At 38.0% G+C, this 15,165-nt stretch overlaps 2 protein-coding genes across 2 annotated transcripts; both read left to right on the top strand.

Annotated features, from left to right (window-relative positions):
* The first annotated feature begins 9,439 nt into the window (after positions 1 to 9,439).
* On the top strand, positions 9,440 to 12,458 carry LOC104649113 (uncharacterized). Its single transcript, XM_069289311.1, has 3 exons — positions 9,440 to 10,013; positions 10,940 to 11,172; positions 12,219 to 12,458. The coding sequence occupies exons 1-3, from the start codon at positions 9,440 to 9,442 to the stop codon at positions 12,456 to 12,458; spliced, it is 1,047 nt and encodes a 348-aa protein (XP_069145412.1).
* A 1,047-nt stretch (positions 12,459 to 13,505) lies between these two features.
* LOC138338355 (uncharacterized) lies at positions 13,506 to 14,105 on the top strand. Its single transcript, XM_069289310.1, has 2 exons — positions 13,506 to 13,751; positions 13,857 to 14,105. Exons 1-2 carry the CDS (start codon positions 13,506 to 13,508, stop codon positions 14,103 to 14,105), a joined length of 495 nt encoding a protein of 164 aa, XP_069145411.1.
* Positions 14,106 to 15,165: the final 1,060 nt, after the last annotated feature.

The raw sequence follows: 15,165 nt of genomic DNA, 5'->3' as shown, positions 1-15,165 counted from the left end.
CACTTCACGGTCTGTGGTCCCTGTCGCGTCCATGAAGAAAGTCATGGTCAGCCCTTCTGCAACTTTATGCTAGGGGTATTTTTGTCTATTCCTATTTTGTTTGACCTCTAAACCTTGTCACTTTACCCTTGTCACTTTACCCTCTATTTCATGGTTTTTGTTAGTTTTAGCATAGAAACATAACTAGAACTTATTTGAGTAGAAATTCTTTGGTACCATATTTGAGTAGAAATCCTTTTGTTCCATATTCGAAACGATATCGTGGGTCATTTAGATAAATTAGAGATTGAGAGAAGAAAATGAGTCAAAAACCCTATTTCAAGAACGCAACAAGTTTCCATCATTTCCAGCCACAAAACGAAAGATTTCTTTGTGTAATTTGTCAATAGATGTGTGGGTTTCACTAATGTGTTCCTTTTGCATATTAGGTTCATAGAATTAAGTTAGATCTCTTTTATTAACTATACCGAGGGTTTCTAAAAATTCAACAGAATATCATGAATTAGTTATTTACATGTTCCAAATCTGATTATTATGTCATTACTTTATTTCTTGCATTAATTTCTAAAACCTAGCCATTTTTTTCTTTAGTTCTTAAATTATACATGCTAGGTCAGATATTTCAATATTCAATTATACATGTCTTAATGATGAATGTATCACTATCATATTTACTATTGCATTCTATGTTTGAATGTTTAGTTTTGAGCTTTCTAGTTTATTACAGAAATTTTGTCATAATGTCTTCATAACTAAATCTATTGGGAGTAGCATTACACTGAGTACTAGTGTCAGCAACCCATATACTCCTATAGCTACGATTGTCACATCCAAGAAGTACCCCCTAGATGTACCGGCGTCGTCCTCGAAGAGGAGTAAAACTAGACTCTTAGCATTCATCACTACATTCATAGACTAAAAAGTGCGAAAAAGTAAAGCATTTTATCTACAATTATCTACAATTACTTCAACAGGTTTACTTAGCCCTCTCTCGTACACGTAATATATTCATAGAGTATACGTAGACAACTCGTATAAGAAGATTACATACATACATACATACATACATACATATATATATATATATATATAGTAGTTGCAGAACTTGGTGTATTTCTTCTTTGTCCATTTTGACTAGGTCATACGCTAATTACTATTTCTTTTATGGATAAATTTTTCCGGGCGCTATGGACTTCATTCTTGCATTCTCTATTAGGCCATGGAGGCCCAATTCCCTATTTCGAGTTGGTTTGTCCTTAAAAAATTGAAGAATATATTCCCTAAAGTCGATGGACAAGTCCAGAAGTTTAAAGAATTGAAAAAGGTCAGAGAACATGAATTAGAAGACGCATTTTTATTGTTTTCATTTCGTATTGTATTTTGGGCATAATCCCTTGACGTCATTTACTTTTTCTGTATTTACTTTGTATTGATATTTGTTTAGTCTAGGACAGGTACGAAAGAATGAAAATGGGTCAAAACCCCAAAACACGTGGGTCCAAATATCGGTCCAAGTGGACAGAATACCCAGATTTGGACCCAATTCTCTCTCTCTCTCTCTTTCTCTCTCCTTTTATTTTTCTTCTATTTGTCTTGTCGATATCTAATAGTTAGTTTTAAGTTAAGAAACTTCCAATCCCCGAAAAACACCATATCATTTCAACAATTTGATATTTAATCAAGATTAAGTAGTTTCAAAATAATCAAATTTTTGCTAGTTAGATATTTTCACTTAGATAAAAAAATTAAGTTTTCATTTTCTAAGCAATTCTAAATAATTTTATTTCAAACAATTTTTTGCCAAATAGTTATTTGTTGGAAAATCATACTTAACAGGTATTTTAGGTGCTTTAAAAACCTTCCTAAAATACAATATGAATCCCCGAACCCATTTCATATTTTCAAATGATTTTTGTCTGTTTAAGTCTTTTGAAAACAAATTTTTTCTTAATTTTCTCAAAATTAATTGGCGACTCTAAAATCTCAAAAACTCTTCAAATTTAGTATTTATCCTTTTTCGATAAACAATATTAAGACATAGATTTTTTTCATAGGATATTATGAAGAGGAGATGCAAGTTGTTGAAGATTATGTGAATAAGGTGGGTGAATTTATTTTGTCAGAAAATAAAGCCAATGCGGAGGTTTGTTGGGTATTAATTTCCCTAAAATTCTTACCGTAATAGTTTTTCTTTTTCCTTAAAAGAAACATAAAGTCTCCATATTTTACTGGTTCTTTTCTTTTAAGAAAAAATTTATGACTCTATAAATAGGGGCTCGTTTATTCCAAGTTAATCAACATTCACAATGCAATCCTAGGATTTACGAGATTTTTGGGTAGAGGGAAATTTGTGTTATCACTTGTGTGAACCTTCTAATATTTTGAGTGAATTGGTTGAGGTTGTTTCTCTCCATATATCGTACTTTCATATTTATATAGTGGTTTGTTCATATCCTTTGTGGATGTAGGTCGATTGATCTAACCACATTAAATCTTTGTTTCTTTTGACATATTTCTCGCTATTACTCATGGTCTTTTGAAGTTTGTTTTGCTAGCTTCTGCATCACACGTAATTATTTTTAATCCTAACAGGGTCAAATTAAAATTATAATATCTCTTAGAATATGAAGAGTTAAGTTTCCAACAAACTATCCAAACAAAAGTTTATGAGTCTTCTTTCTAACATCATGAAACGTCTATCAACTCTCATTTTAGAGTAGAAATTATTGTTGTTTTATTAGAACATGTGCGAATTGAAAATTTAGCGACACTTGTCAATTTAATGAAAAATCGGAGAATAGTTTGGTGTATCATCAAAGTGGCACAAAAACCTTCAGAAACTGTTAATTTTAGTTATTCAAGGACTCAGTTTGACGATTTGCCAAATAGTTTGGCGATAGGGCCTTCAAATAGTTGATTAGGGCGACGAGATTTATTAAAAGATTATTTTGTTTGATTTTTCAGGTCTCAAACATATTTAGAAGGGTATTCTTATCTTTTTACTCTCTGTTGACTTCCCCAAGTCCATAGTATAACCTAATAACATCTCTATATATGAACTAACTCCTGCAATCCCTAATTCTCCTTCTCCCAAAGCTCAAGAACATCAATTTCAATTTCCCAAGATCTAAAGGCTCCAAGTTCTGGATTCTCTTAAAGATTCCTAGGGTTTTCAATCAAGCTCCTTTACTCTGCAAGAGCTTCATTGAAGGATTTATGAAGTTCAAGCTATAAGGTTCCTTACCCAAAGTTTTTCTCTAAGAATTTCTCAAATTCAGAAGTGCGATATTTCATCATTTGGATATCCTTTAACTTATTGAGTCCCAAAGAAAACTCAGTATTTCAGTTTTGTGAATTCCATAAAACATAGGGTTCTTATGATCAATATGAATTTAAATATATTTTAGTCCCTTTTCGTTAGCAGTTGGTCTTTCATAAATTTCATTACTTTTTCTAAATTGTATATTCCTGAACCCTAAGGACAAATAATTACATGCCATTGCAATTGTGTCTTTCAAATTGCATGTCTCATTCATAATACATAGATTTGTTTTACGATCAACTTTTCAGGTTCATATGCATAAAATACTTTTATATAAAGTGTTGATTACTTCAGTATCATTATTCAGGAGCTTCGGCTCATAATAATAAATAGATGACATGGATAACATTTACATATGTCTTCAATGTTTCTGAGCAATTTTTAAAAGTAAGTTCTCAATTAGTATGGAACCCGAAATAATGTCATCAATAATCGTTGATCAATTTTTGTATAAACGTAGAGTTCTATAGTAATATGACACTTAGGTATGAACAACATTACCAAGAATTGTTCAGCTGGAAGTTGTACTTAGCACTGAGTTGGACTAGAGTTAGTTTACCGAAGTCTCAAACGTGTACAATCATAGGTGTATGTAGCCCTCAATGTGTGCATGCTTTCAGTTTAGTGGTATACTATGTCAAATCAAATACATCGTTATAACTTTGATAAAGTTTATTGAGCCCTTTTCGATAAGGATAATACATCTAACTCAATCTTTAGTGACATGGCTATACGTCAGTAGATAGTATCTCTTACAGTTTAGTCTTATATAATCTTGTCTGATATGTATCCGGCCCTGGGAAAATGAAAAGTGGGACATCGATACTTCCAAGGATGCAACTTGCTCCTTCATAGTGGATCCTCAACCATTTAGCGAAGGGTGCTGGGACTCGGGAGCTGCATACTCTTGACAACAAAAACACCCTTACAGATTTGAATGACATGTTGTAGTAGGAAAATATTGACAATCAGAGAACAAGGGGGAGATGGGCTCAAATTTTCTCCGAATTGAGAGAAAATGATCTTCAATGGATGCTTGATCTTTTTATCTTGAAAGAAGTCGTCGTGGAGAGCCGCAGACAGATTGTGCCTCCTCTCCCAGTTATTCGGGGAATTCGCCCTTATGCACCCTTTCGAGTCTTGCGACAGTTTTGGAGGATACAAAATGTACCCAAAAAAGTGTACTATGGAACTTATGTATACGATATTGGAGATGATAGACTGCACGACGCTTCTGAAATGTTCAGAGAACAGAAAAGTGTCAAGCGTATGGATAAAGACACCATCGCCCCTGACCGATTCAATGCTGTATGACAAGGGTAACAAAGAATGGTTGAAGAAGGACATACAAAACGTCTACTCCCAAACCCCGTGTATCTTTCGTAGCATAACGGATACAGAAGCCAAAGAAATGTTCGAGCTATAAGAGGTTAAGAAAGAGGTCCAAGAGGTGTACGCTAAGTTTGTTGAGAACCAAGATACTTTTGAGAGGGTGACTCAAGAGGTGGAAAGACTAAGGCATGGTTATGATGATTTTGATACCTGGATCAAGGAGAAATCGGGAGGATGCGATACAAAAGCTTGGAAGACAAAGGACGTCTAGGTAAAGGATTCTTGTTGATGTTAAGATATATGTGTCAGCAATACAAGACTCAGGGGGACCGCGATAGAGCAGGATCATTTGGAGCGGCATAGTGGACTTGGCCCCTGCGTGGGTTTTTATATGTATTTACAATGTTTTTAGCCCTGTGTGGGCCTTCCTATATTGCACTTTCATATGAACGCTGCGTGGGTTTGTATTTAATATTTTATCCTTTACTTTCCCCTTTGTGAACATTATTATTCACTAGTGATATTTATTTTGGGGCGAATTGTTTATTTGGTTAAAATTCAAACGTACATCATTCAAATATGCTAGGCCTACCCTTGGCACAAAAGGGCCCCCATGTATGTGTTAGGACGCGATATATGTGTGTTTAAGTACTTATGTGTTATGTTGGTATGAATGAGGATATCGTAAACCCACTCCTATCCAGAAATTTCCAAAAGAATATACAAAAGTCACTATTACAAATGTGCAACCAAAACTTTCTGAGTCTTAAGTTTCTCATTCAAAAGACAAATCCCATCTCCAAACCCTAAAACACAATTCTACCATCTCAGGAAAGGCAAAAATCACTACTATGGACAAAGGTAAGAACATCCAGATGGAACTCACTGGAGAATAACTACAAAGGATGATAGAACAGATCACTCGGGAAATTCAAGAAGCCAAGGAGGAAGGTCTCAGAGTCAACATGGCCACTGCAATCTACAAAGCTGCAACCGTGATACTGGATGAGGATCTTGCATCACATATGAAGAGAAAGAAAGATGTTGAGATGGAGATAGAGGACTTGCGAGAGAATTTGGACATGCTTCAGTTGAAAATGCAAGAAAGAGAAGCGAGAGAGGCGAGGATAGAATCGGAGACAGTTGCTCTGTTAGCTAAAAGCATGCCAATTGATGAGGAGCTGACAGTGGAAATTGAAGAATTTGCCTACATGAGAGAATGTACGGCCGCACTGAGGAAGAAGAATAAAGCCTTCCATAGCAACATAATTGATAAACTTCAGAAAATGGGCAAAAAATACCCCGTCTACGAGCAAGGAGACAATAGTGGTCCCAACAACGCTCACCTTGAAGCAACTGAGGAAGATGAAAAAGAGTAAATCATCTACAAGCCTCCATTCCTAGGTCGTTTGAAAGGAGGAGACTAACATTTCAACAAGAATGGAAATAACTAACGTGTCGTCATCATTTCATCTTCTAAAACCTCTATTGTTGCCTTTCAATTCCCTTGAAATTGTAATGAATGAATGAATGAAAATTTTTTATCTTGTACTCGAACTACGTTGGGCCTAAATTTTCCTTGTGAGATACGTAGGCAGCCTCTCCACGCCCGACCCCTATCTTTAAAAATTTCCATTCTCCCTTTCATGTTACGAGAAGATTCGAAGGTCAGATAAACGGACATCAAAAAGCAGCTGCAAGAAGACCTTAGCTCAACGTGATTTAGCATTTCTGAGACAGTGTCAAAACTAAAATAAGCAAACTCCAACTTGTAAAAAAAGTGTTTCCCTCCTTACTCGTGAGTTGAAGATATCCTCAAAAAAAGCAATTTGTGTGTTTATCTTCTCTCTGTGTGATATTATGCATTTTGTATTCTGAATCTACACTGACAAGTCTGCCTTTGAAATGTTTTCCTTCTCAGGTACTTTGAAACTGATCTGTGTCGATCAAAAGCTGGTAGATCATCCCTATTTCACCAGATCAAAAGGTCATGCAGATTCCTTCCCTAGACAAAGCTCAGATAAAGGAAAAACAGTTATGGGGGATAATAACGAAGAAGTGAGTCTTACTGATGTTGTGGTGGCTCAACCCATCGTAGCAGACCAGAATGAGTTGATTCTGCAGTTGATGCAACAGATAGCAGTGATGAGAGTAGAAATGCAAAGGAGACAGGATCTGCCTCCACCAAGATATGCTACTAACGCTGCTGATGGGAGGCCTCCAATATACTTCCCTTCCTAAAATATGAATCCAGCCCAGAACCAGCCATCTACACCTGGTCAGAATCCGTCAGTTATAGATCTGACTACCCAAAATCTCCAATATGCTTCTACATCCTACCAAACTCCACCTCCTCCTCCAAACAAACATCCCCAAATGCCACCACATCCTCAAAATACCTCCACCAAACCGCTCCACCACTACAAAATCAAAACCAAAATACTTTCAATCCCCAAACACCCCACCACCACTTAAATTAGAATACCAATCCTCAGATGTACCCATAGAATTATCGAACCGCTCAAAATGCTCAGAGTCCCTCTGTAGCTCCACCTTTACAAAAAAGAGACATTTTCCAAATTATCGTCCCTATCGAGCACGATTTGCACGGTTCTGAGCTGGACCATTATGAGGAATAGGAATGGAGTGGAGGGCAAAGTAATAGGTAAAGGTCAGCATAAAAGAAGAGATCAAGAAGGCCATGAAGGAGCTTCAATGCATCCCTGATATCGTCAGGCTTAGTTATGAAGACTTATGAATTCATCCAAATTTGGACCTTCCAAAAGGGTTCAAGATCCCAAAGTTTGACACCTTTGGAGGAGTGGGGAATCATATGGCTCACTTGAGATCCTACTTCGACCAGTTCGTTGGAGTTGGAAGAGATGAAGTTTTACTGATGCGGCTCTTCAATCGAAACCTGTGTGGAGAAGCTCTTGAATGTTTCACATCGCATGAAACTAGTAAATGGCCCAGCTGGAATGCATTGGCCAAAGATTTTATCAATCGATTTGCTTACAACATAAAAATTGTTCCTGACCAATATTCTTTGGAGAAGATGAAAAAAAATCAATCGAGAGCTATAGGGAGTTCTCCTATAGGAGGATAAAAGAAGCAGCAAGGGTGACACAACCCATGTCTGAGAAAGAAATCGTTAAAGTATTTGTGCGCGTGCAAGAGCCCGGATATTATTATAGAATTATGTTGCTCGTTTGATCGAAGTTTGCTGAGATAGTCAAGACTGGTGAGACTATCGAGGATGGTTAAAATCAGGAAAGGTAGTCCGTGTAGCTGCATCGCCTGGATCTTCAGGGTTGTTGAAAAAGAAAAAAGAAGAAATCGTTGTTGTTTCATATGGCGGAAGGAAAACCCCTAGAAGCTCTTCATATTCCCAACGTCGTTCCCGGCCTTCCCAAAAGTCCTACCAAGCTTTCTACACGCAAGATAGTAATCCAAATAATCCTCCAATTTACCTGAATGCTACTACCACTTATCCAAATGTCCAAGCTCCACTATACCAAAGTCCACCCCAAATTACCAAAATCCATCTCCCATTTACCCAAATCATCCTCCACCCTACAAAATTCCATCTCACTACCAGGGTGTTGCCCCCAACTGTGCTGACGTGCAGTCAAGCTACCGAGCACCCCCTCCTGCTTATCAGTCCAAGCTCCACCATATCAGAATCCCCACCCGAACTACCAAGATCCATCGCCAAACTACAAAATAAATCCACATCCCAGAGGCCAAGATCTCCGTCCAAATACCAGATGTTATCAACAGGTGCCTTCTCCCTAACAAGGTAGTTATGACCCTTCCTGACCTATATTCGAGAAGAAACCTTCAAGGAACTTCACTGCACTTGCTGAAAGTCAAACAAAAATGTACGAGAAACTGGTTGCGGCCAAGATATATCCATCCAGTGGGGCCCAAACCCATGGATGTCAATTCAAAATTCTACAGAACCCGATCAGAGATGTACTTATCATTCAAACAGTGTTAGGCATGACATTGAGGATTGTATCAAAATCAAGCAAAAATTCAAGATTTGATTGACCAAGAAGTAGTCTCTCTCCGACCAGTGGCACCAAATGTCAACACCAACCCATTGTCGAATCATCGAGGCGACAATGTCAATATGATCGAGACCGACGATGACTGGTGTGGAACGAAAATGATTTGGAAAAGTTTGTAGCTTCTTTGAGCATCAAAGAGAAGAAAAAGTACGTTATTTTGACACCCGCAAAAGTTTTTGATTTGGTGCCATCAAAAACTCTCATTAAGCCTATGTTCGTTATTGAAACTGCTGATGCTCAAGGCATGACAAGATCTGAAAAATGTTACACTCCTGAGAAGCTTTCTCTCAGTGGTCAAAAGAAGGATCAGGCTAAAAGGCCAATAAGCGAAGGAGAAGCGAAGGAATTCAGGAGAAGAATGCAGCCGAAAGATTATTCTATCATCAAGCATTTGGAGAAGATCTAGCCCAGATTTCTGTATGGGTCCTGCTGATGAGTTCTCAATCACAAAGGTAGGCTTTGATGAAGGCTCTCGATGATATATATGTACCCACGGGAACAAGCATCGATGACGTGGCCGCTATGATTCAACAGGTTATTCGAGGGCAACGAATCACCTTTTGTAACGAAGAGTTGTCTTTCAAAGAGAGGTCACACAACAAGGTGTTGCACATCACTATGGTATGCCACAAAAAGGTTGTCAATCGTGTCTCTTGCTCTAAATATCTACCCATCGTCGACGTTGAGGAAACTAAGGTTTGACCTTGGAAAGATGGAACAAAACCAAGTCAACGTAAGAGCCTTTGATGGGGTTCAGAGAGATATGTTGGGAGTAGGGAATCTGATCATCAAAATGGGCCCAACAGAATTCAATACACAGTTTCAAGTATTGGATATCAATACTATATATAACCTTCTTCTTGAAAGACATTTCATCCATATGGATGGAGTTGTCCATTGTACTTTGAATCAGATGATGAAATTTGTTTGGAAGAACGAAGAGCTGGTTATTCATAGGGAAGGGAGTCACTCCGGCAGACATACGCCGATTATGGATGAGATATCGCGAGGTACAAATTTCTACATGGTGGAGCTAGTAAACTCCACCAGTGAAGACTTGGCCCCACAGACTCCAATGCCTTCTGTGTACAACATGATAACCGTTGTGATGCTGCAGAATGGTTTTGAACCAGGTTTTGGATTGGGAAGAAATACCCAAGGAATTATTGAACCTATTTTGGGTCTCGTCAAGGGAGCCAGATATGGTTTATGGTACATCCCCATAGATGATGACTTGAAGATAAAGAAGAAAATGATCAAGCATTGGCTAAGTCAATCCCAAATCTGTATTCATCCTTCCAAGTCTAGGAGTATGCCGAGCATGAAAACCTTGGGGAAGGAATCTGTGACCTCTTCGAGGAGATCGATGTTGTTATTGAGGAAGAGGTCGAGCTAGCTGGCACCTCGATGCTTAGCCAGGAGATATGTTGCAGAATTGGACCTCCACGCCCATCTTGATCCCCCGAACTCCTCGGTAGAAGGGCATCATTTCATGCATATTAAAATTGGTGATAGTCCAGAAGAGACCCAGACCCACTATTTTTCATAATTTTTAACTATTTTGAATTTTGAAATTTCCATCATGATGTTCAAAGAAGGCAACATGTCCCTATGCCATGGCCAAAGCTTGCTTTTTTTTAAAATTTTAATTAAAGCCTCTTTTGTTTATAAAAGTTATTTATTAATCATTTGTTACACTTTGTTTGTCTAACTTTGTTTACTTATGGTTTCAGTAATGTATGTTTTAAGCCTGCCAATGTCATGTCATGTCACTAGCTGAATGAACAAAGTAAGGGTGGTAATGACGAGGTTGATGATTATGAAGAAGAAAGTGAGGAACCAGTGTACGTCGTTGAGGAATTTCGGCAATTTGAAAATTAGCATAAGCCAAATCTAGAGGAAACAGAAATGGTACATCTGGGAGACCCAGAATGCGTTAAAGAGGTTAAGATCAGCATCCACTTAAATGAAACTCAAAGAAAAGGCCTAATTCATTTTCTTGTTGAATATATTGATGTGTTCGTCTGCGAAGTCGACGACATGCAAGGGCTGAAGTACTAATGTTGTATCTCATAAATTATCGATTAACCCGAGGTTCGATCCGGTTAAGCAAAAGAGTCTTCATCCCAAACTAAGTTTAAAAATCAAAGAAGAGCCACCAAGCAAATAGAATCTCGATTGGTGGAAGTGACACAATACCCAACTTGGTTAGCTAATGTTGTTCCGGTTGCCAAGAAAGATGGAAAAATCAGGATTTGTGTCGACTACAGAGACCTCAACAAAGCTAGCCCGAAGGATAATTTTCTGTTGCCGAATATTCATATGTTAATTGATAATTGTGCTAAGCATGAGATGCAGTCATTTGTGGATTGTTATGCAGCTTACCACCAGATTCTGATGGATGAGGAAGATATAGAAAACACAGCTTTTATTACACCTTGGGGTGTATATCATTAGAGGGTGATGCCATTTGGCCTCAAGAATGCTAGTGCTACCTATATGAGGTCTATGACGATCATATTTCATGACATGATTCATAAGGAGATTGAAGTGTATGTGGATGATGTCATAATCAAGTCCCGCAAGAGTTCGGACCACTTGACACGTCTAAGGAAATTCATTGATTGTTTGTGTCTTTAAAACTTGAAGTTAAATCCAGCCAAATGCACTTTTGGAGTTCCAACCGGAAAGTTGTTGGGATTTGTAGTCAGTAGAAGGGGTATTGAGCTCGACCCTTCTAAGATTAAAGCAATTCAAGAGTTACCTCCGCTGAAGACAAAAAAGAGGTGATGAGTTTCTTAGGGAGATTAAACTACATCAGTCGATTCATAACTTAATCAACCGTGGTGTGTGAGCCTATTTTCAAGCTGTTGAAGAAAGACGCCTCGACAAAATGGACTGAAGAGTGTCAGACTGTTTTTGATGCTATCAAGAACTATTTGTCCAATCCACCACTATTGGTTCCTTCGTGAGAAGGGAGTCATTTGTTGTTGTGCTTGTCTGTCTCAGATAGTGCATTCGGATGCGTACTTGGTCAACACGATGAGACATGAAAGAAGGAAAGGGCTATCTATTATATAAGCAAGAAGTTTACTCCATACGAGTCTCGTTACACTTTGTTGGAGAGAACGTGTTGTGATTTGACGTGGCTTGCCCAGAAGTTGAGACATTATTTGTCTTCTTATACTACATACCTCATTTTCAGAATGGATCCACTGAAGTATATCTTCCAAAAGGCAATGTCGACCGTAAAGTTAGCTAAGTGGAAAATGTTGTTGAGTGAATTTGACATTGTGTATATGACACAGAAAGCAATAAAGGTCTATGATTGAGTTGCGAAAACTTCTAAATAGGTATCGTACATCTGAACCGAATTCTTTCTGGTTAAAGAATCTCTTTCTAGTTGCTCTAAAACAATTAGGAGATTCTCTAGAAGAAATACGAGGTTCTGCTTCTGGCAGTAACATGCTTGGTCCCGCTTATGGGGTCAGGCACAGGCTTTAGCTGATCATCTTGCAGAAAATTCCATTGATGAAGAGTATGAACCACTTAAGACTTATTTTCACGATGAAGAAGTGTCATTTGTGGGTGAAGATATTTCTGAAGCATATCCAGGTTTGAGATTATTCTTTATTGGAGCGGCAAATAATCAAAGTAAAGGTATTGGAGCAGTCTTAGTTTCAGAATCTTGTCAACACTATCCCATGGCAGCTAAGCTTCGATTTAATTGAACAAACAATATGGCCGAATACGAAGCTTCTATTCTTGGTTTTAAAATGGCCATCGACATGAACGTCTATGAGTTGTTGGTTATGTGAGATTCAGATCTTTTGATTCACCAAGTTCAAGGAGAATGGGCTGTGAAGAACCCAAAGATTATACCTTACGTACAGTATGTGCAAAAGTTGTGCAAATGATTTCGTAAGATCGAGTTCATACATACTCCTAGAATATATAATAAATTGGCCGATGCTCTTGCCACCATCGCTTCGATGATTAAACATCCGGATATAGATTATATTGATCCTCTAGATATAGAGTTGAAAGAACATCCAGTCCATTGTTCCCATGCTGAAATAGAACCAGACGATTTGCCTTGGTATTTTGATATAAAGAAATATTTGTAGTATGGAACTTATCCCGAAGATGCTACGTCCAATCAAAAGAAGTCGATACGCTGTATGGCCATCAATTTCTTTTTAAATGAAGAAATCTTGTATAGGAGGACTCCAGACTAAGGTCTTCTAAGATGCGTTGATGATGTTGAAGCTGCGAAGCTTATTGAACAGATACATGTTGTAGTTTGTGGCACGCATATGAATGGGCTCACTTTGGCAAGAAAGATCCTACGAGCCCGATATTTCTGGATGACTATGTAGAATGACTGTTGCAAGTTTGTGCAAAAATGCCACAAATATCAAGTGCACGGCGATTTGATACGAGTTTCGCCTCATGAACTTAATGTTATGAGTTCACCTTGGCCGTCTGTAGCTTGGCGTATAGGTGTCATCGGTCCGATAGAGCCAGCCACTTCAAGTGGACACTGATTCATTTTGATTGCTATTGATTTTTTTGACCAAGTGGGTGGAAGCAACTTCTTACAAGTCGGTAACCAAAAAAGTTATGGCTGATTTTGTTCGCAACAATTTGATATGCAGATTCGGAAAACTGGAATCAATAATTACTTATAATGGTGCAAATTTAACAATCACTTGATGAGAAATATATGTGAGCTATTCAAGATTACTCACCGAAACTCAACTGCTTTTCGACCTCAAATGAATGGAGTTGTGGAGGCCGCCAATAAGTATATCAAGAAGATTCTGAGGAAGATGATTGACAATCACCGAGGTTGGCATGAGATATTGCCATTTGCTTTATTGGGTTATCGAACGACCATCAGAACATCAACTGGAGCTACTCCGTACTTTCTACTGTATGGGACAGAAGTAGTCATACCCGCCGAAGTTGAAATACCGTCCTTGAGAATTATCCAACAAGTTGAGTTGAGTAATGTTGAATGGGTTAGCAAGTGAATTGATCAGTTGAACTTGATCGACGAGAAGAGAATGGTCATCATTTGTCGTGGTCAACTATATCAACAGTGAATGGTTCATGCTTTTCACAAGAGAGTAAGAGCAAGAATTTTTGAAGTTGGTCAGTTGGTCCTTAAGCGCATTTTCCCTCATCAAGACAAATACAAAGGAAAATTTGCGCCAAATTGGAAAGTACCCTACATAGTTCGCAAGGTATTATCCAGAGGTGCTTTGGTCTTGTCAGAGATAGATGGCACCGCATGGCCGAAATCAATCAACTTAGATGCTGTCAGAGATACTACGTGTGAAGCTTCGGTTCGAATTTCTGTTTTTTGCTTGTAATCATTCTGTTTGTTGTATTTGTTTTTCCTAAATTTTTATCCCTTTGTATTGAACTACGTCTGACCTGAATTCTCAAGAATGAGATACGTAGGCGACCTGTGTCGGCCTCGGTCACCCCATTATCCCTTTTAAATATCCCTTTGTAATGAACTACGTTTGACCTGAATTCTAAAGAATGAGATACGTAGGCGGCCTATGTCGGCCTCGGTCACCCCATTTATCCCTCTTAAGTATTCCTTTGTATTTGAACTACGTTCGACCTGAATCCTCAGGAATGAGATACGTAGGAAGCCTATGTCGTCCTCGGTCGATTTCTTTTTTAAAATATTTTTATTGTTGTTAACCTTAAGGGGAACTACGTTTGCCCTGATTCCTACCTCAACGGGATACGTAGGCTCCACAAGGGTTCGGTCATATCTCCTTTAAGATTTCTATTTCTCTTCACAATAGAAACTAGGATAGAATTTTTGAGAGGGACTTAAAAATACTCGAGAAGAAGATTCATCCTCAGCATGTCAAGACTGAAATTATTTCGAGATTTGCAACTAGGATAGAATTTTTTTTAATAAATATCAAAAATTCCATGATCTACTCAGTTATAGTGGAAAGATAAGCAAGGCAGTTAACTAGACAGAAATTTTAAGAATGGCCTCAAAATTTACGCATGTCTCTACAAGTCCGGAGTGGCTCTAAGAACTCCAAGCGAATAATCAGATAAACCTCGAAGCATCAGACTCAAAGAAGTTTGTTAAGCCTGACATGACTTGACAGTGACCTTTTTCAGATATTATTTCTCAAAAATTTATTTCTCTTAAATTTTCCCTTTTACGTTTCATTTGTTTTGGCATAAAATATTTTTTCTCATCTTTCAAGATTTGGGAGATCGGGAAATCAACTAAACATAGCAGGACAAGGAGCAGACAACTGAAGAAATCGACACAGATCAGTTCGTTTTTAAAACTAAAGAATTTTTCTGTGGACGCAGGTTTATAGCTTTGCTCTGAAATCAGCATATTCTTTCGATGGATGAATATAGAGAAGTCAAAGGAGGAGAAGACTA

Source organism: Solanum lycopersicum, chromosome 9 (assembly GCF_036512215.1).
Source record: "Solanum lycopersicum chromosome 9, SLM_r2.1".
NCBI classification, from domain to species: Eukaryota; Viridiplantae; Streptophyta; class Magnoliopsida; order Solanales; family Solanaceae; genus Solanum; species Solanum lycopersicum.
This window is presented reverse-complemented; position numbering and strand designations above follow the sequence as displayed.